We start from the raw sequence: 22,391 nt of genomic DNA, 5'->3' as shown, positions 1-22,391 counted from the left end.
GTTTGTCATGTCCATGGTTTTAAATTTCCACTTAAATCCGGTCAGGGCCGAATCTGAAATTGGGAATACATGGTATTTTATTTCGGCTAAAATTTCATTTCTTCCGAGATTTTGTTCCAAATTTCGAAATTTCAACCCAAAAATCTCCACTTTCGAAATTCATAATTTCGGCTGAAATTTGGTATTAAATAAAATAATATTTTTAATGGTGTGTTGGATTTCGGCCAAAATTTTTGTTTCGGCCCACGGTGAGGACTGAAATGCATTCCAAAATCGAAATTTGAAACCATGGTCATGCCGTAGCTATGTATTCCTGTTTGCATTTGCATCATATGCTTGTACCTAAAGAAAAGCTGTAACTTTAATATACATCCATTTTATTTTATTTTTGAAATGGCCCTTTAATTTACATCGATAAAACTGAAAAGGGAGAATTTTTTTGTTTTTCATTCTCTCTCTCTCTCTCTCTCTCTCTCTCTCTCTCTCTCTGTGAAAGGGGTTTGGGGCATGATGGGATAAAGCCAAGGACCAATAGGAGTGCCCTTGTAGCTGTTTTTTTGCAAGGGTGCCCTTCAGCCTATCATTTCTCATGCAATGATTTGGGTTAAATATCTAAAATGAAATTTCCTTTGTGTGTCTGTTGAATATTATCAGAAACTTAGAGAAATAATTAATACCAGCACAACCATGTTTTTGTAGCACTAACCCATCTTGTCGTTTATTATTTAAAGAGCTGTCAAGGGTTATTACAGTTCCCAAAAAGCTCTTTCAAACCAATTAAAAAGGAAAAGACAAGCACACTCTGTCCCATTAGTAAAGAATGGGTGTGCCATGTGCTGATATCATCTCCAGAAAACTCGATGACTTACAAAACTTGAGTTTTGAATTCCAGCTGGACTCCCGAAGTCACTCACTAGTCACCACATGTAGGGATTTGATAGTGTCCATTGCAAAAGGCATTTCGCAGAGCGTCTGTTGCATGTGGCAGCTCTCTAATGCAACACACTCTGCGAAATGCCTTCTGCGTTGGATGCTAGCAGATCTCCTATAAATAACGTCTCAAAATTAAGTATAGAGATAATATAATCTGGGAAATGTTATCAGCGCTACCTGTATTTTGATGAGGGCACTCTCATTTTATTAAAAGTACTGTATGGCCCGCACCATAGGATTATCCAAACCGTCCATTAGATGGGCCACCGCCTAAATAGGTTGTGCCCCAAAAATTATATCCATAGGTTGATCCTAATCTTCCGATCTGAATGTTAGAGGGTTGATCCTAACCCTCTATAGATCGGAGGGTTAGGATCAACCTATGGAAATTATTTTTGGGGCACAACCTATTTAGGCTGTGGCCCATCTAATGGATGGTTTCAATCATCCTATGGTGTGGGCCATTCCGTACTTTAATAAAGAGAGGAGTGCCCTCGTCAAAATACAGTAGTGCTGATAACATTTCCCTATAATCTCTTCTCCTAATCGTAAACGATTTTTAATCAAAAGAATATAATCGGTGGCTTGAGAGTTTCTTTAGCAAGTTGTTGTTTTGCCAAGCAACTTGGGTACTTTTCCTTTCCATTTTTAGGAGAGAGAATAAGACGCCCATATTGTGTGGTCGTATTGTTTTCAAAAACAGCTGAAGTCTCTATACAACGCTTTCCCCTCTTCAAAAACCCTCCTTTTTTATTCTTTCAATCTGAGCTAAGAATCGTTGCTAAATCTGTAAGTAAAGTCATCCTATTTTTCTTTCTTTCTTTCTTATTTCGTTTCTTCATTGATCAATCTTTTGCGCTAATTCTTTGGTTCTAGGGTTTCTAGGTTTTGTCTCCTGGTTATTGGTTTTAGGGTTTTCTCTCGGTTTGGTGTTTTGGTGAATTGATATTAGAATCCCGTTCTTTTGAATGATTTTTTCGTAATTTCATGCATTTTTTCCTTTTGTTTTAGTTTAATGTCATTAATCTTTTATTGATTACCGTTTATATGTTCTTAGAATTATTTCATTTGTTAGATGTAGCTTCTTTGGCTTATTTTTATGTTTTACACTTTTACTAGAGCTTTAATTTCTGTAATGGTTTTGGTAGAGAAATTTGGTTGTTCTTGCATTCCCTGTTTCTAATCTGCAATTTTTCTTGCAGGTTTTTGCTGATCGCGTTTTAGCGTTAAACTATTGAGTATCAATTATGTGACATTTGAGCTGTTGAATTTCAAAATTGGCATGCTATATCTGTTCTGATGAGATTTTTGGTAGCTGGTTTTTGTGAAGAACTTGTATTTCTTGGAAATGGGTGTGAGTTATTTATCCATGTCGGCACTTTGTACCGTGACAAGCCTTATAGGGCTACAGTGGTGGATGGGTTCAGCACTATCTGTGATCAAATCAAATGAATTGCTTGGTGAAAATGAGAATCATTTAGAGAATTCCACCCAGGTGCTAGAGCAATTTTTGGGCTCACATGTCACACTCGCATTGCTGGCTACTTTCGTGCTCAACGTTTTTATTCTAGTCATTCTGAGCTTGAAGGTAAGCCAGTTTCTCATGGCAATGGGCTTCAATATAAATGCGTGGATTGAGATGTTTTTGTTGATTTCTTAATTAGAAAAGACTAGCATGTATATGAAGTATAACAACCTGCCAAGGGGATATGACTGCAAAATGGGCATTTCTTGTGTTATTTTCAAAAGAAAGAAAAATAAAAGATGTAGTTTGCTTGTGGAGCTTCTTTATTTCATTTGTTTCTACAAATTGTTCCATCTCTTAGGGTGTGTTCGACGACCATTAAATAACTGCATTCTCCCCTTTTTAAGGCGTCAAGAATGAGAAAACGCGAAAGTATCTCCAAAAGTCTTGTTTGGCAATCCGGTCCACTAGGCCTGTTTCTAAATTTTTGCCTTCTTTTTAGGCTAAAAGCAAGGATTCTGGGTAACGACTAATAGTCGTTTTTAAGATTCTCATCAATCCGTTTCTAGCCCATTAAATTGGGCGAGAATGAGAAGCGTTGCCGAACACGCCCTTAGTTTTCTAAGTTGTCTGTATTACGTTGTTTCATGATTACAATTTGCATACCATTTTGCTCTTGAATGTTATCAATATATGTTACCGTTTTGCTCTTGAATGCTATCAATATATGTTTTGGGGTCCATGATCCTAGTACATAGGCTTCATGTGACAAGGGGAAAAAGGTAAGAAGACCAGAATCGAGAAAGATAAAAACTAAAATTGAACCCAAAACATTACAATGGACTGGTATGCATCTCCATTACTCGTATAAGTTGCCAGCTCCTGGATCACTATGATTGGCGGCCTCTTGTGGTGTATGTCTTCCTCAACCCATATTGTTTTGAATACGTACTGTTGACACATGTGCGTGATCATTCAGTTAGTTTGCTAATGTTAGGAGCACCAAAGTCCTATCGTATGCCAAACACCTACAAGTAAGGCTTGGCTTGGCTTGGCTTTTTAATCACTTAATGATTTTTAGTTACTAATTCAACCTTACTAACTGGACTATAGCTTCTCTTATGGTTAAGTGAGGCACCCTAGTACTTATAACAATTAAAAAGTATTTTTAAAAGATGCAACCATTAACAAAATGTATATTTAAGTGATGCAATGATGATTTGAAGCTGAGAAGAAGAAAGAAAAGATAGGGACAGCCACACATGGGGAGTGAGTAGTTCATTAGCATGCAATGGCTTCTATAAAATACTTGATAAAATGGCTAAAGTACCCTGTGTGGTATTTTCAAACAATGACCCTCAAGCTAAAATGTTCCTTTGAGCATTCTCAGCTTGCTAATCAACTATAATGTTGGTCTGAGTTGTCCCTTTGTAAATACATTGGCAAGCTAATACTGACTAGATAGATGCATGGGAAGCGCTTTGTCGTTCTCAAATTTCTATCGAATGGAGTCGTAGTCAATCTCGATGTATTTGGTTCTAGCATGGAACATGGATTTTGAGTCATCTTGATCATACTCTGATTGTCACGCAAAAGAGAATGTATGTTGGACTTCAAATGCAACTCCTCTAGGAGATGTTGTATTCTTGTAATTTCAGTTTGTGGGTGATGTTATGACCCTATATTTGACTTCTACACCGGACCGAGCTATCGTTCACTGTTTTTATTGCTCTATGATTCCTTAAAAAAAACTGCTCTATGATACAGGGAGCTATTCATAAGCACACAAAAACCATTTACAGACGTCTGCTTATCAGGGTCACTAGCCCAGGCTGCATTAGTGTTCCCTTCTACCTGAATATCTCCCCCTTTGTGTGCGTCATAGTGAAGTCCATATGCGATGGTACCCCAAACATTGCGAAGAATTCTCGATTATTAAGTTGTGTTCGCTAGGATCACGAAGAAACTTATAAATCTCTGCATTTGTGATATTAGGTCTGTGAAGGTTAGGTGTTGTGATATGCCAATGATGCCGCAGTTACCACCGTCTTTTTGTTGAATACTATATGAGTGGTTACAAGTTTAAAGCTCATCATACTGAACTGGTTGACAAGATTTGACGCATACTTTCATTGGGTAAAAGTCATCCCATGGTTCTTGCAATCTCAAACACCAAGGAAGTAACTGAGTTGACCCAAATCTTTCATATCAAAATCTTCTCGTAGATGTAATTTCAATGTCTGAATTTCAACAGTATCACTCCCACTAATTTTGAGATTGTCAACATGAACCAAAATCAGCACCGTATCTAAGCTTGTGTGCTGAACAAAAGTTAAGTGATCAAATTTACCATGCTTGTAATCCCATTGTCTGAATGATTGATGAAGCCCATCAAACCATCCAGGGGAGCCTGTTTCAGGCCATATATTGCTTTCAGTGACCGACAAAGAATGGCGATCACCAATCTCAAACCCCTTAGGTTGCTCTTTGTAGACTTCTTCATTTGGGTGCTCATGTAAAAATGCATTTTTGAGATCCATTTGGTGGAAGGACGAGCCAAACGTGCAGACTAGTGCTAGGATCAACCATTGTATTGGTCTTGGCAACCAGGCCAAAATTTTCATCATAATTGAGCCCATGCTTTTTATGGTATCCCTTTGCCACGAAGGACGCCTTATACCTATCAATTGCACTATCTAGTTTCCATATACAGGGCTGTCATGTCATCCTGCATGGCTTCTGCCCACTTGTCAATAGGGAAAACTCCAATGAGAGAGGATGGTTATGAGATGCATCGCGACCACTACTAGTTCTTGTTGGTGCCTGTTATGACGAACATAAGGTTGTTCTAAACCAAATGGGGAGTTACGATCAACAATGGGGGGCTGTCTAGTGAAGGGAGATGATAAATGATATTTCTCAGATGTAGAAGGCTCCCCCTCAGGCTCACTTGATATGCAATTATGCAATGTGGAGGTTGATGTAGAAGTCTCCCCCATAATCTTGTGGTAGGCAAGTTGGATCATATAGGCTCCTCCTCAAGCTCAATTGACGTGCAATGATGCAATGTGGAGGAGTTCAATGTAGAAGTCTCCCCTGTAATCTCTTGTGTGGTTCATATAGGCGTGCCTCTTCAATAGTCATGTGATGAGAGATTTGGTGCTTTCATGATGACAAGGAGTAGCACCAATACCTTCTGTACTCATTACTATACCCCACAAAAATCCGAGCAATAACTTTGTGAGAGAACTTCTTCCATTGAGTGTGGACATGAACATACATATGCATCCTCACGATCGAAGATGGGATTACTCTGGCTCTCAACCAAGGAGAATTTGTGTGGGTGTGCAATGGCCCTTTGCATATGATGAAAGATGCTACTCTTGTGTGTTGTTGTGTTAAAAGCCTCCGTCCAATGTGTCGGTGCTCCCGAGTGAAACATTTTGGATAGGCCAAATTCTGTGATATGTTGGTGCTTGCGCTCATCAATGCCATTTGGGAGGTCATAAGAGGGCAAGAGACCTACTAGTGAATACCATGGGCGTGGTTGAAATCTCCAAAGGCATGAGATGCATTAGTCACTACTGTCATCACTTCTCAAGTGTTTGATACTTATGTCATGACATAGGTATAAAACTGAGAAAAGATAGGGAGAAAATATGATTTTTGTTTGATGAAAAATATTCCAATAAAATAGGAAAATGTCAACATATAATATAATATCTCTCTTCCTTCTTTTTTTTTTTTTCCGGGATTGCTTTTGTGATTCTAGCACAGTCTTCTTCATCTCTGGTGGGATGCCAAAGAGAACTCTTCTTGGTTTCTTCCACACAAATAATTTGCCAGGGAACTGAAAATATTCTTTTCCCTTGCGTAAAACATCAAAAAGCCTATCTAAATCCCTTCTTCTTGTTTTACCTATCCCATCTCAGACTAAACCCTGTATCCCTTAATATTTCTCAAAATCCTTGCCTGCACCTTCTCGTCATACGTCTGCAGCTTCTTGGCACATATATGCACATTCCCGGCATATGTTTCCACCCTTCTAAACCTACCCGAAGCCCAGTAGAAATATTTTTCCAATCTAATCTCATATTTTAGGATCCAAAACCCTAATTTTCACCTATCCATTTTACCTCTATTTTCCTACCACCACAACTTCTCGACTAGAACTTGAGGCTAATCTTTAAAAACTAATCCCTTCTATAGATCCGTCATGCATCAGATTTGGTATCAAAGCAAAGTATTAATCCTTCCCTTGATCATCGTACTACTAAACTGTGATATTTTTACATGATAATTATCCAAACAACATACCTGCCTGTAATTGTTAGCAACCCAGAAAAAAAGTTGACCAAGTACGTATTTGTGCATTAAACATTTCCAATATCTCAAGTGTAACGGAATACTAGTTGTGATAGCTCCAGTAAAAAGGCAAAGCCTTCCAATTAGTGAGCTTGAGTTTTCTGATTCCAGTTGGCATTAAATTTGGAATTGGTGTTGAGAGTTTTGGAAACCAGATCAACATAAAAAACAAGCAAAGTCTGGTTTAGAGTCTCAAGAGGGTAAGGCCATTTACTACCTGCAGTTTTGACCACTATTTTTTAATCTTTACTTTTATCTATGTTTAGCTCAAGGTTCTAAATTTCGGTTTTGTCCACCACCGAAACGTTTTGGTTTTGGGCCGAAATTTCGGGCGAAATCATGTAAAAATATGATTATGATTTCTTTTAGTTTTTTAATTTCGACCCAAAATTTCAGTTTCAATTTTGGCGATTTTGGGGGAAATTATAACATTTCGGTGGAAATTTTGTAAAAAAAGTCCAAAAATGAAATTTCGGTGACATTGGGGTGAAATTTTAGAATTTCGTTTTGGTTTGTGCCAAAAGCGAAATATTTCGGCCGAAACGGAACATTTCGGCCAAAATTTAAAACCATGGTTTAGCCCGTTTCGGCCAAAATTTAAAACCATGGTTTAGCTTCTGATACCAACTTTTTCTTAATCTTAAAGTGAAGCTCCATGGGAAGGTGATTATTTCACAACGATCAAAGTTCTAACTTGCTGTCATTATGTCTTGATGTTTTTTTTTGGAAAGAACTAATATTCTGTGCATCATCTTATTGCATCTCCTTGTGCTTGGATTAATAGATGGGTGCAATTTATATCACATTTTTGACCATTTATATTTCGTTATTATCATTCCTCATTTTTCACAAGCGGACTATTTTGTTTTGCAGCTATATCCTGCCGAGACTCGAAAAGTGGTGGAACGTCTTGTGAACTATGTTGCACACAAGGTAATTACTGTTTTTAAGCATATGTTGTTGACAGATTCTAATATTTTTCTGCAGGGCATCATTTTCATTTTACATTCTATTATCGCCGGATGTCTAGCAGTTGCTCCTTTTTCAGTTGGGTAGGTGGAATGGAATTTCATTGAAGAATACAAAGAAACAAAAATTATATTTTATTGGAGGGGATGCCTATTGGTGGCTTTTTTTTGGTGTGTTTATTAGGGGAAGGAATCAAACTCCGCTTATGAAATGGCAAAAAATTGTGGGGTTTATTAAGTTTAAAGATTGACTAGGTGATGCAGTCCAGCAGGGGAAGGAACAACTTACACATTTTATTGAATTTGCTAAAATAATATACAGGAAATGTCAAAAGGAAGAAAAAGACATTTTATTGAATGAACTAAAATAATAAAACATGAAACGTTATAAGGAAGAAAATGACATTTTATTGAATAAAAATTATGTTCAAATTCATACCTTTTTATCATGTATGGGATTTGCTAGGGACCACCACAGAAGGAATTTCACGGACCAAGTGTTGCATGAGAGAGCAGCCACATAGGCTCACTTTTTGACTTATTCATTTAATTCATCATGTGGCTGCTCTTCATGCAACAGCTGCGATAGTCCCTAGCAAATCCCATCATGTATATATACTTTACAAGTCTGACCTTGTAACTCAAATTTGCTTTCGTTGACTAAAACTCAACTTTTAAATATGATTGTCAAACTGCAACTTAAATACATGATGCCTTCTAAATTGATATTAGAAACTAAAATAATTAAGAGTTCAATTTTTGTTACTGAACTTTGATCCACATTTTGAAGTCGAAACTGCAAAATCATGCATCACCCATAGAATACTTGTAGATCTTGGAAAGATTTTTTCCCTAACAAGTGATAATTTTGTGAAAACGAGAGAAAAAGCCAGCTAGTCAGTTCTAGCAAACTATATGAAAAAGAAAAAAGGAAATTAATTACAGACTTGGCTTCTCATGCAAAATCTGGTACTGCTCCATACAACACGAACTTGCTGTCATTTGGTAGCACATTGTCAGGAGCAACTGCTAGCACATTATCAGGAGAGTTGCCTTATCTATGAACATGGGAGGAGCAGACAATATATCTTTGTTTTGAGAAAAGATGACGATTTATTAATAATGCCGAAAAAGACAATCAGTACAAGGGGACAAGATGTCCCCCAAATACATCAACCCTACATAGGGTGGAATAGTGCTACTGGTCCAAGTGACCGTGAATAGTAATAGAGACAAATTCCCGGTCCACTCCCTCTCGCCCAAGTATGTCGGCCCGGTCATTTGCCGATCGATGCCTGAACTGTAGGGTTGGGCGAGTAAGAGAAATCAGGTCCCTGATCTCATCAATTTTGTTCGCTAGACGCCACGGGCCGCCAGATTTATTGGTGGCCCACGCAATAGTATTGGAGGAATCACCTTCGACTATCAAGGGGTCAGTTTTTTTTTTCCGCATACCATTGAAGTCCGAATAAGAGTGCGATACCTCAGCTTCGTTTGCGTCGCATATCCCAGCCGGTCCAGAAAAAGACATAGGTGTTGTCCCTCGATGATCACGAAGCACACCGCCGATTCCCGCTCTCCCTAGGTTCCCACGCGAGCTCCCGCAGAGCAGACAATATATCTCAATAAATAAAAATCTCTCTCAAAAAATATCGAATCGCTGTGGGGATGATTACTTCTTAAGCCAGCTGATCGTGTTGAGGGAGTTACCTTCAACTCATTGCTTTACACCTTTACTATAAGAAGCCAATCTGATACCGCTCCATACAACACGAACTTCCGCCTCCACTGCATCACATTCCCCGCAAGGACCTGCTTATGATAAAACAATCCGAAGATTAGGTCCAAATAATACCCCCCCCTCCCCCGATGCCCACCTTTCGAACAGTAGATTTGCTCCCATATGGGAGGCCTGACAGTGGGGTTGAGCAACCAAGCCAACAAACCACTTAGTTTTAAAGGCGCGCTTAGACACATCAACAAGAATCCAATTAGTTATTTTACTAATCGACTTATTTTTTTCATCATTTCTTGTACTTGAATTTTGAAAGGTGTATAAAGAAAATATTATATAAACGCTCCCATGGCACTCCCAAGCTTAGACTCTTCTACACCCCCATCCTTCCCCTTCCCCTTCCCCGTCCCCGCTTCGTGCTTGTATGTTTGGAACACAAGTTTCCTAGTCTTCCACATAATAGAGCCATTGAACGGTACTTGGAGTGGGCTGTTCTTTCAGTAACCAACAGAACTAAGTAATAATCAATAAAACTAAAGGAAACACCCACACATATATTTCCAATTATACTTTATTTTCTCCCTTTTCTTTCCATGAACTATTTCACTCCCTAATTCTTTCTACACTTGATTGGGCCGATTAAACATCCACTAGCCTTGCAAAACACAAGGTTGAATGACCTTACTTTCTTGACTAGCTTACCTATGAGTTTGAGGCTTGGTTATTTTAGTTTCCTCAACCATTACAGAATTTTTTAATGGAAATTTGGAGTTACAGATTTAGTTTTTCTTTGAACCCTTTTTTAACATTTATTTTGAAAAGCATCAATCACGTATAGCTGAATGATTCTGCAAATTATCTTTTTCTTCAGTACCACCTCTCAATAATCGATTTATGTTTCATAATGCTTGTTTGACCAGGGAACTTTTCTTCCTTTGGTAGTGCCACCTACCATTTTCCAAACAGCCATGTGGTCGACTTGGTTAACAGTTCTTTGTACCCTAAAGGTATTGTATATAAACTATCCTGGATTATGCAATGTATTAGTAACATGTTGAAAGGATTGAATGGCTCCTCATCCACCATTAATGTGTCCCGTGCATGTTCTACAGATGTTTCAGACATTGGCTAGAGACCAGCTCGAACGGTTGAATGCATCTCCTTCTGCTACTCCACGGACATTTTTTCCTATTTTTTCTGTCTTATTGTTGGTTCTCTCCATCGATTTATTTTGGTATTGCTTCTGAGCCTACTCTTGCACTAAAAACTGTAATTTGTTGGGTTTTTTTTGAATGGTAATGTTTGGGTTTCTTGATCTCTAACAACCACGTGGTACAGATAATTTGTATCAAATGTCAATCCTCTTTATATGATAAGAACATGTCATGGAGGGTCGACAAGGCACATACTTGAATTTCACTTATGTTGATTATCTCGGAGAGCAAACAACTAATTCTGACTTGGGATATGCGCTTAAGTTGTAATTTAGGATTCAAGATCATGTTACTGATTTCACTTTATTCTTTTTGTATTTCTTCGGTAGGCTTTGGTAGCTTATACTTGGATAGCTTGTTTGTCTGTGAACATTGGACACAAATATCTCCGTTATTTTCAAAATATCGCGCTTTTATCACAACATTTTGATAAAACGTCAAAATCCTCATTCGACAGGAGAAACCAAGAACTTCAAGAACTTGCATGTTATAGATCCAACAAGGAACTATACCCATTCGTCAGATTTTCCGCTGGGAAGAAAATCAACAGGGAAAAAAAATAGGACAAAAGATTTTTTCTTGTTTATGGTACTTTTGACTTTTTGTATAGTTTTCATGTATTTTCTGTTTATCTATATCGTCAAACTACCTGTTATTCCAAAAGCTTAAGCTGTTGGAGAAGGTGTTATTTATTCTTTTATACTTTAACACTCCCCCTCACGTGTGGCCCCTTTTTCTTTGGCTTGCCCTACACGTGGCACATGTGGTCCCACTTTTGGGTTGACCATTTCGTGTGGATTTTTGACATCAAGGAGGTTTGAACTTAGGACCTTGGCTCTGATACCAGGTCGAACTACCAGTTACTCCAAAAGCTTAAGCTGTTGGAGAAGGCATTATTTATTCTTTTATACTTCAACATATCTAATACATATCTTACACTTTCTGTCCTAACCCATTATAATATCTTCCAGTATTATCACTTCTGTAGGGACGCATCAGAGTTTGGTTTTCCAGAGTTTCTGTATTTGACACGTAGTGTCATAATCATTACATGTATCTCTATTAACATTGCCTAGGAGTTTTCTTCTTTTCTTCTTTTTTTTATTTTTATACTTAACCTCATAAACTTACGTAATTGATGGCATTACCTGTTTTCTTTTAACATATTGTTGTGCTCATTTGCTTTGCCTTTCTCTTCTCTATAGTTGTATCTTTAATCCCTATTTCCTCATTTCACCTGTATAAGAAAAATGCAATGAATATCAATTTTGTCAAGGGTCGTAGTGAATTTTATTTTTTAAATAAAAATTCCCAGCGCCTTCAATTTCTAATGGGCTGAACCACTCAGAATTGGCAGCTGCATTAGTTTAACTAAGCATCATTGGGTCGTAGTGAATGTTATTTTTTAAATAAAAATTCCAGCGCCTTCAATTTCTAATGGACTGAACCACTTAGAATTGGCAGCTGCATTAGTTTAACTAAGCATCATTGGGGGGAGAAAAATAAAAATATATGAAGAATAAAGATATAGGAAAAAAAGAAATTTTGAAAAGTATGGAAATGCTTTTCTGTTTTCAACTATACAAGAATTTAGTGTGCTCTGGTTGATTCAAAGAAACATAGCTATAATCTTCATATTTATTGACGTTATTACCTTGAAACGGCTGGCTTCCCATCAAATTGTTTTTTCATTTATGTTATTTGTTTTTCTTCGCACCCCTTCCCTTATGAAGCCAACCCAGGAACCATCTTCCAAAGTGAGTATATCTCCAAGTACTTGTTATCTTCTGAAGTCAGCTTGACTGAGATATGCTTCTTATTTATTTATTTATTTGAATGGCTGTGCTTCTTATTTGTTATGCTTGCAATTTGCAGGATAAGGCTGTGTCTTATAATATATAGAGTCTTAGATTCTAGCATGTTTCTGCTGTTATTCTTTGAGCCTCTCAGTATTGCTTTTGAGACACTACAGGTAATTCTGCCCTCATATGTTGATTATTTTCAGTCACATTTATTAACATAATGCGGAGACCTTATACGTTCTCTATTGAAAGGTTTAAAACAGAAATTGATAAATTTTTTTATTCACAATTTTACCTTGTAGGCTATTATGGTTCATGGATTTCAGCTCCTCGACATGTGGCACCGTCAGTCAGTAGATGACGCAGATTGCCAAAGATCTCAACTGTTTGATAAATCAGTAGCAGGTGTTGTTAAACATTCCACTATTCATCATGCATGTGGTGTGCACAAATCCTTTATTTGGAAAGGAGTAGATTGGGGATTTATTTTGTGAATTATGACATTACATTATTTAAAATTTAAATGTGTTTCTCAATATTTTGTGGCCTCTTGAAAGTCCCATCCAATACATGCTCTTTATATCAAACTTAAAACAGATTGTTTTCCTTATCCTTGAAAATGTAATTTTTCCCTAGTGTCAAGGATACATTGGTATTAAAGAACAAAAAATGACATGCTTTAGCAGTATAAATTTGGGCAAAGCAACGCCGATACACATATAATTCCTTGCATTGTTGTTTCTAAGGCTTTTTTTTTTGAATGGTGATAAATCTTATTAAAAGGAAAGCAAGGGAGAACCCCGGCGGCTGAGATGGTCAATACATGAAAATGAAAATAAAGGAAGAGAACACATAAAATTGCGCTCCCACAAGGGGGAGGAAATCAAACAACTCTAAAGTTTCATTAGGAATGTCGACCCTAGCCAGCCTGTCCGCATCGTCATTGGCCGCTCTTCTTACTTTTTGGTAAGAGATGGTTGAACACTCCACTCGATCTTGAATCTCATCAAACTATGGTGCAAATATCCATGGATGGGGATGACTCCCCTTTAGCCACCCGATTACTTTAAGGGAGTCTCCCTCAACCGGTGTTTAAAAACGCGGATGTGGCGTGGAACACTGCCGAAGAAAATCCTAGTCGGCTCGGCACGATGCGGTCGAGTACTCTGTTGACTTGGCTGAGTACTTGGTTGACGCGGTCATAATTCGGGAGAGTCAAAGGAGTTTTTATTGACTCTGTTGGGCGAAACGCAGAACACGGCCAAGGTAAAAGGGAGTCGACTCGGGAGAGTCGACGCGGAGGCGGAGGCGGAGGAGTTTTAAAACTATTCCCTCAACAATTAAGTTGTCCAAGATGTTACTCTCAATGACCCTTATGCCTTGAAGGACCGCCCTCACCTTAGCCTCATTTGAATCTGCAACTCCAATGGGACGTAAGAAGGCCCATCTCGTGATTCCAAGATCATCTCTTAATACCCCTCCTACTCCTAATGGCCTAGGATTACCCAAGATGGATCCATCAAAATTAAACTTCAACTTCCAGGGTCTGTCGGCTCCCATCCAAGAGTTGGAGTCATCATTGCTCTCTACTAAAGCATATCTCTCTCCATCCTTGCCAAAGATCAAAAGCTGAAGCAAACCTAAAGCTTGGTAGGATCTTAACCCAAGCAATGGTTAAAGCTATAACCTTTTTCTTTTTAAAAGGAAAAGGTTACATATACATATTGTACCGACATTACCAGACCCTTGAGCACCCAGGCATTTCTCTCCTTCCACAAGACCCATAGTGTCGCCAGCAGGACCTCGTCTTATAGGGTCTTTTCTTTCAATCTCCAAGGCACAAAGGACCGGCTCTCCAGTAGGTCGCTCAGCATAGCTGTAAAAACCCACATCATGTTGAATCTGCATATACATCTCTAGCGCATGCAATGAAGGAACATGCGATTCACGGACTCCCCTAACTCCACACAGAGAGCATAGTGGTCCACAGTCTACATGTGTCGATTGCGCAGGTGGTCTACTGTTAAGATCTTATCTTAAAAGGCTGACAATTCGAACGCACAGACCCTAGGAGGGGCCACACTCTGGCAAGCTATCTGATGCTGTCTGTTTATTTTGTACTCATGAAAGGCTCAAACTCTTTTTTTAATGAATGAAGGCTTGGACATGTCATGGCTGGACAATTATTGATGCCCAAAAAAGTACATTAATACTCATAGATGTTTGATCTCAAAATCATCCATGAAGATTTTTTACTTTTTATTTTGCCACTCTTGTCCCCAAGACAATGATACCAGCAAAATATGCACAAAAAACTGCACATTCAGATTTCCCTTTGAATTAGGAAAAGACTATGGCGAGTTCCTCCAATCTGCTTTGCATTTGGTTGCCGGCCAAGCCTATGTATTTAATCCAAATCTATCAGTTGCAAACTATAAATTGTACACTAGTTTGGTGTTACACATTAGAGACCATGAGAATTGTTAGTTATCAAACCTGTTTCGTTTCGATGTTTCAATTGAAACAGACAAAACGTTTCATACCTGTAGGAAAACCGATATAGAAACTAGAAACGAAACCTCCCAGACAGAAATTCGTTCTGTACCAGTCGATTTACCTGTCCATTTCATTTTCTTTCATCAAGTTTTGGATGAAACAAGATGAAACGGGGTGAAAGGCCTTCTCTTTCACCCAAAATCGTTTTCTTTGAAAAAATCCCCAAAATACTCTGCAACAGCTCTCTTTTTTCTTTTCTTTTTTGTGTTTTTTGCCTTTTTGACCTTTTTTATCTTATTTGTGGATGTTTGAAGGGTATTTTGTATATTTTTACCTCAAATGAATGAGGACTATCAAACCCCATCAAACCATCGATTTTCTTATTCAATACATATTGGGATCATATGCATTTTTTGTGTTTCTTCTATTTTCAAAGGGTGTGTTTCTACTTCCAAAGGATTTTAATTCGAATTCTACATTGAGGTGTAATTGCCTTTCTTCAAAATAGTTATTGAGGTATCCCGTATATGCTATATATTCTACATTTTAGGTTTTAATTGCTTTTTTCTGTTTTCTTTTAGCTGTATTTCATTCTTTCCTTTTAATTTCAATTAAATTTAAAGAACAAGATGAGCTCGGACCTTCTTGAGGAGTCTCAACAATTGGTTTTGCTCCCGCTAGATCCGATGACCCGATAGCGGCTTATGGTATAATGGTACCGAGTCAAAGGGTACTGGGTCAACAGATTGTAGTTTGCATATTTTGTAATACGCTTATATCAGAGGTATTCCCCAATTGAAAGAGTTAGCGGGTGTTCCAGACGAAGTGATGGCATTTAAGAAGGTCCCATCATATGTGAAATGGAGAATTTTTAAACTTTTAGAAGAATCATAGAAATTCTCTAATCGATGGACGGATATAAAACATTAATCAAAGTCATGGTTTATTGCTCCAAAGGTATTGTTTTCCTTAAATATATTGATGCATCTGGCATAATGAAGAATGCTGGTGGATTATTTTTCATTCTTGATCCCATAGTTACAGAAGTAGGTCCAGAGAACATAGTGTAGTTTAAAATTAATAGTGAGTCTAATTGTAAATCTGTACGGAAAAGTTAGAGATTAAATACCAAACCTTCAACTGGACCCTATATGTGGCCTACTGCATAGATCTTGTAATAGAAAATCTAGCCAAGTTAAATGACTTTCCCATTATAGCAAATGCACTCGTCCTGTTCAGACGAGACTTGCTTCAAATTTCCTTGCAATACAGCCTTATCTTGCATTGGAAAGCTATGCAACAAATGTTTATGTTTCGCGAATATTCTTCAAGTAGGTATGTCGAACATCCATTGAGCCATTAAATTACGCAGACACTGTTGGACAATTCTTTTTTGTCCAACTGTAGATTCATTTTAAATGTTGGTGAGCCGTTCGTTAGATTACTTCGCTTGGTAGATTGCCAAGATTAACCTGCAATGGTTTATTTGTATGATGCCATGGATAAGGCCAAGAAAGCCAAGTAATCAATAATTTACTCCAAAATGGCTCCCTAATTTGCTTTTTTATAACTCGAGGAATTAGATAGGGTGATCCATTAACCTTTTTCTTTTTTATTATGGTTGTTGAAGCTCTAAGTCCATTACTTATTAGATCTAAGGAAAACAAGTGTGATCATAGGCTTTACAATTAGTAGAAGTACTTGGACTATCTCTCACTTATAGTTTGGTGTATTATATTCTTCATAATGTATGTTTTGAGGAAATGAAGAGTCTTTGAGGGTTTAATAGTGAATTTGGGCAAAAGCATGGTTGTAAGAATAAATGTTGAAGACAGCAACCTAAAAATGTTTGCTGATATGTTGGGATGTAGAATGGAAAAAATTTCCAATCCCTTATCTTGATCTCCTTGCAGGTGTTGGTATTCCTTCAAAGAGCCTTTCGGACTTGGTGGTTGAAAGAGTGGAAAGGGAACTTGCTTCATTGAAGAAGAGTTATCTATCTTTAGGCAGAAGAATAATACTTATGAGGGCAGCCCTTTCAAATCTATAGATTTATTTTATGTCACTTTTCAAAATACTGGGGAAGGTCACTGTAAAGTTGGAAAAATTGCAAATGGGACTTTATTTGAAATTGGAAGGAGGAAAAACAAGATCAAACACTTAATCAAATGAAAGGTGTGTGAATCAAGATAGGAGGGCTTGAATTGGCAACCTAAAGTTGAGAAATAAAGCCAAATTTTGCTGAGTCTTTTCTGGAACGGACAGAGCGTAGGAGTGCTCCGATCCAGGAGAAAAACAGGACGGTCACTGGAAAGGAATTGAAAACTAAGATTGAAATCTATGCAAGTTGTGTGATTGCTTACCCATGTCACCTTGCAATTTCCTTCCATTCATCAGAGACTCAACCTTAAATTCAATAGACATTTTCTCGTCTTTTTTTTAACATAATTACAAAATTGTTGAAACATGCCAATTTCCAAAACTTTGCACCTTGTCCACTAATTTTCTCCGTCAAGTTGAGCTTGTGCTATTAATTTGATCAGGTCTGCAAATGCCATTACATGCAAGTATCTGTTTGTATGGGTCGTTACTTGACTACTAGTGAAACATCCTTGATCATAATTCTTGTTTTTTGTTATTTTGTAAATGACAGATATGAAAATATTGCTAATGTTTGGCACTTAGATGTGACACTATTATAGTGGTTTGGTTCATGTTGACAAGGAGATGCTTATTAAATTGTTGATGTATGGAACTTGTTGAAATCCTTGAGTTTCCTAATTGAGAAATTGTCATCGCAGGTTCTTTATGGGAATGGAAAGGCCTTCTTATTCGGAATTTGGGATTTTTACTAGACGTGCTGACCTTATTAATGGCAATTGGTCATTACTTGAACATTTGGTGGCTTCATGGCATGTCATTCCATCTTGTGGATGCTGTCCTTTTCATGAACTTACGGGTAAATGTTTTTATTCCGCTGTGTTTATAATTGTGTCTTATCTTTTCGACTGTTTATGATACCATTTGCAGATTTTTGTGCACTTTAATTCATTTTACAAAATTAACAGGCTTTGGTAAGCGCAACTCTAAAGAGGATCAAAGGTTTTTTGAAATTGAGAAGGGCCCTAAGTACCCTTCATGGGGCACTCCCTGATGCTACGTCTGAAGAGCTGCATGCCTACAATGACGAATGCGCTATTTGTAAGGTAAGCTGAGGTTCTTCATTTTTTGTTTTTTGTTAGATCTATAGTCCTTCATTGCCTCTACTTGGTAATCAATTTTGTTAAACACAGGAACCAATGGCTAAGGCTAAAAAGCTATCTTGCAATCACCTCTTTCATCTAGCGTGCTTGAGATCTTGGTATGATTCACATGCTTAGTATTTTTCTTGCACGCTTTTGTATTCCATTTATAGACTACATTTTCTTTTAATGTAGTCACCTTCATAAAAATGTTGTAATTTTTTTTTATAAGATAAAAATGCAGCTGAAAGGGTATATGACATGAATTTATTTTTATGTCGATAGCTTTTTGGGGAATTATTTATTTTTCTTTATGGTCCTTATTGATTATATGTCATTGTTCTTAATCTTGTCACTCTTCTGCACTGGGATCGTATGCAATTTTGATGATGCTATGGGCACATAATCATGGAAGGTTGGATCAAGGACTAAGTGAGGTATACTCTTGCCCCACTTGCCGAAGGCCACTTTTTGTGGCTAGCCCTAGAGACCATGCAAACTCCGCTACTGGGGAAATCTTGAATGATGAGCAACTTGCAAGGCAAATAGGTTCAGGATTGGACCACCAAAGCATATCTGGACATGCCCTGCCTATGGGGGCATTTCCCAACCAGCAACCAAACACTTCGGACCATAGTTTATGGAGGTTTAGCTTCTCTACCTTAAGCCTTCTTTTTATATCTGATCAGAATTTCATACCATAATTATCATTTGTGCTCCTTATTACCTTTTATCTTCTTACTGAAATTCCCCATGAAATTATGGCGTCAAGTGTGTGACTATGTTGTGTACATCACTGGTTTTTTTGTATCCCATGTATATATTGAAAAATTCTTTATTTTGTTCTTGAAACCTCGATTTGCTGTACACTGCTTTCCTGGTCCAAATTCCACATGCAAGTGCTTATTTGTCTGTTACTCTGTTTTCCCCTTAAAAATATTTTTATTCTTCTCTTTATGGGCTGCAAACCAGTGTTGGTAAGTGCCTTGGCATTTCGAGGGATCTCACTTAAGTGAACCCCTAGGGGGGCAGACCGGCAGACATAAAAACGAGCACCTAGGCTTGCCTATGTGCTACCAAGAGCAACTCACGGGCGGGAATTGTATGTTGGGTTACCATCCTATATGATTGAGAACTGGTTGTGGTGGGTGAATAAAGCCTCAAACACAACAAAAAGGCGAGATAAAATTAAAACCCTAACATTGGTGGTAGCTCTGTTTACCTGAATTCCTCAAATCTCTTTGTTTTCACTTTCTTCTTCTGCACGTTTTCTCGAGTAGTCCACACTTCAAAGAGGATTTTCAGCATCTAGTTACCTAGTTCAGCATCTGCATTCCATTTTCAAATTCCACACACACCTGCCATGTGTCTGTTAGTATACTTTTCCCCTGTTCTTAAATATATGTTTATAGTTTCTACTTCCCTTTGGGGGTTGCAATCCATGTAGGCTGGGGGGTCTTACCTAGTTGAGCCCCTTGGGGGGTGCACATATAAAGATGCAAACACCTAGGCTTGCCTATGTACCACCAAGACAACTCAATGGCGGGAATTGTTGGTTGACATTAGCTTGGGCAAAAGAATATCTTGGCATTGGGGTGATACCCTCAAGCATCACCTTAAGTAATTGGAAAAATAATCATTTGGGAAGGAAGTTCTAAGCGCAATTCATCGCCTCATTGGTTACCACCACCAGTTGACGTCATCAAATTCAACTTCGATGGTAGTTCTAAGGGAAATCACTTGGTTAGGGGATTATCTTAGGACCCATGGTGCCTACTCCTTGAAATCATCCTCGAAATCATTTATATTTGTGCGGTGATGAAGCCTATTCTAAATCATCTGTTATGAGCAGCTAATAAAGAAGCAGACGTCTTGGCTAAGGAAGGCATCGGCCATGACACTTAAACAATCAGTTATTATTTCCCTATCTGGCTTAATATTTTTATTCCCTTTTGTTTCTCTCTCTCTCTCTCTCTTTCTCTATATCTTCTGGTTTTGTTTGTAGGGACATCTCGTCCTTGTTTCCTCTTTGCTATGCATGCAAATTATTGTTTCTAATGACACGGTGCAAATACAATCCTATCATAGATACCAGGCAGCTATGCTTGGTCAGTAGGCCACTCTTTTAATTTGCTTTGCTTCTTCTTGTGTCCTATATGTTTCACTTCTTTGTGGCTAATTCCTCCACTTGTTCAATCTTTCTTTCCTTAAAAACTAAGATGATCTGGTTCCTTAAAAACAACCCAGTGCTTGCTATGTTTCATGTTAAATCTGTTCCATTTGACCACTTCTCGTATTTACTGTAATCTACTATTTCTTATAATCCTCTTCGTTTTTTGACCCTGCAGAGGAGTGGGGCTCCATTCAAGTTGGGTGCATCCTTGGCCAGGCCAGGGACCGGATGGTGCTGGTCCATCCACTGCAGTTAGATCAGCTGGGCTTAGCAGAGTCCAGATGATGATGAGCCACCTTGCATCTTTAGGTGAAGCCTATGCCCATACTGCCCTTGAAGATGATTCCCCTTGGAGCCCTTGGCCTACAAACCACCCTCATACAGCCACAGGTTCGTCCATTCCTCCCATACCTTCTGCTGTCAGATACAACACAAACATGCGAGGCTTACGCTTTAGGAGTACTCGTTCCAGTGATGGGGACATATCGGGCTTACTCGCCATGGCAGAGTTAGTACGGGAAGTTTTGCCCCACATCCCCGATGAAATAATTTATCAGGTATTATCTGACCCTAATGATCTTTGAGATTTTACCTGAACTGCCCATTTTCAATAGGGGAAATGATATCAGCACAACCTTGTAATAATTGCACAAATCCGGCTTGTCTTTTCTTCTTTAATTGGTTTGCAAGAGCTTTTCGGGAGCTGTAATAACATTTGACTGCTCTTTAAATACTAGAAGACAAGATGAGTTAGTGAAAATATTAAACCATGCTTGTGCTGATATCGTTTCCTTTTCAACAGTCCTGATCCAATGTTTCCTATTTTCAGGACTTACGGCGAACAAACTCGGCCGCTGTTACTGTGAATAATCTTCTTCGAATGTGATGACCCTAACGTGACCTTATGGTTTGGATCTGCTTGCTTGCAGAACACAAGATTTCTACAGGCCTGTATATTCTAAGCAGCCAGCATAGGAGATTTGTGTACTAGAGGTTCTTGAATTACCCAGAAATTGTTCATTTTGCCCACTTTTTTCCATTTGTCGGGCATGCATTTTCGATATCTGATTGTCAAACACCTCAGTATCTTTATCTAAAGGCAATATGTTAGAAATCTAAAGTGCTATCATCTTTCAAAATAAGGCTCATTTTCTGCAGGAAGATGCTTTGAATGTTTTTCAAATTTAAAATGCGGTACATATTGATTTGTGATAATACATTAATACTTGGTCAAATGCAATATATTATCGGTCGATAATATCGGGTTAAAGTTCTATTTCTATCAGGTTCTCGCCTGTGGCACATGCTGATCTTTCGGGCTCCGACCACTGCACACCATACTTTCCGGCTGATGAATTTGAAGGGTTGCCGGAGAGTGGTTAAATAAGTTGGTTTTCAGCACTCTGGCAGCTTAATAAGGCTTTGATACGAATTGGTTGCCCACTGATTCAATGATCATTATGAGGAAGTGATCTTTGCAATGGCAATGAATAAAAACATGAAATTAAGAAATCGTTCTGGTATAACTTCTTGCCATAGAAACAAGTTGCCGGGAAGCTTTAGGCCATGTTTGGCCACCAATATTTGTAGGGCCAGTTGAGAGAGATGGATGGGAAATAGTCTTAGGTGAGGGTGAGGGTGAGAGTGAGGGGAGCATGAAAAGCCCATGAAAAAAAAAAATTAATAGGCGTTTTATTTTCACTGGTTTTAGTGATTTTTTATGTTACCTCCACTCGGCCCACTCAATTCTCTCTATCTCCATCCAACTCATCTCCTCTCACGCAGTTTGGGTCCACAAGTATTCCATGGTTGCCAAACATGGCCTTAGCTTTCCTTAGCTTCCTCCTCAACCCGCAAGGCTTTATAGAACTCACGATTCCAGCCAACCAAAGGCTCTCCCTCGTAGCAGAATTTGTCTTATTCATTTAACTCATACGAGGGAGCTGTTCGAGAGAACTTGGGTGGTCCTAGAGGTTATTTAAAGCCTTATAAACATAA

General features: G+C 38.2%; 1 protein-coding gene across 2 annotated transcripts; it reads left to right on the top strand.

The window, feature by feature from the left end:
• The first annotated feature begins 1,566 nt into the window (after positions 1–1,566).
• LOC143877818 (E3 ubiquitin protein ligase RIN2-like) lies at positions 1,567–21,550 on the top strand. Of its 2 annotated transcripts, XM_077380073.1 has the most exons (14): positions 1,567–1,722; positions 2,136–2,521; positions 7,637–7,696; positions 10,387–10,473; positions 10,579–10,700; positions 12,556–12,652; positions 12,785–12,887; positions 17,780–17,937; positions 18,047–18,184; positions 18,272–18,339; positions 18,636–18,866; positions 20,569–20,783; positions 20,866–20,950; positions 21,223–21,550. In XM_077380073.1, exons 2-13 carry the CDS (start codon positions 2,282–2,284, stop codon positions 20,904–20,906), a joined length of 1,560 nt encoding a protein of 519 aa, XP_077236188.1. In that variant the 5' UTR covers positions 1,567–1,722; positions 2,136–2,281; the 3' UTR covers positions 20,907–20,950; positions 21,223–21,550. The 2 variants fall into 2 exon arrangements, with proteins under 2 accessions (XP_077236188.1, XP_077236182.1); XM_077380067.1 differs by having other exon boundaries at positions 20,569–20,950.
• The last annotated feature ends 841 nt before the right edge of the window (positions 21,551–22,391 follow it).

This window comes from Tasmannia lanceolata, unplaced genomic scaffold, assembly GCF_043159265.1.
Source record: "Tasmannia lanceolata isolate RefF3 unplaced genomic scaffold, GAP_Taslan_0.1 ptg000002l, whole genome shotgun sequence".
In the NCBI taxonomy this organism is placed as follows: Eukaryota; Viridiplantae; Streptophyta; class Magnoliopsida; order Canellales; family Winteraceae; genus Tasmannia; species Tasmannia lanceolata.
Note: the sequence above shows the minus strand (reverse complement) of the source record. Positions and strands in the feature narration are given on the sequence as shown.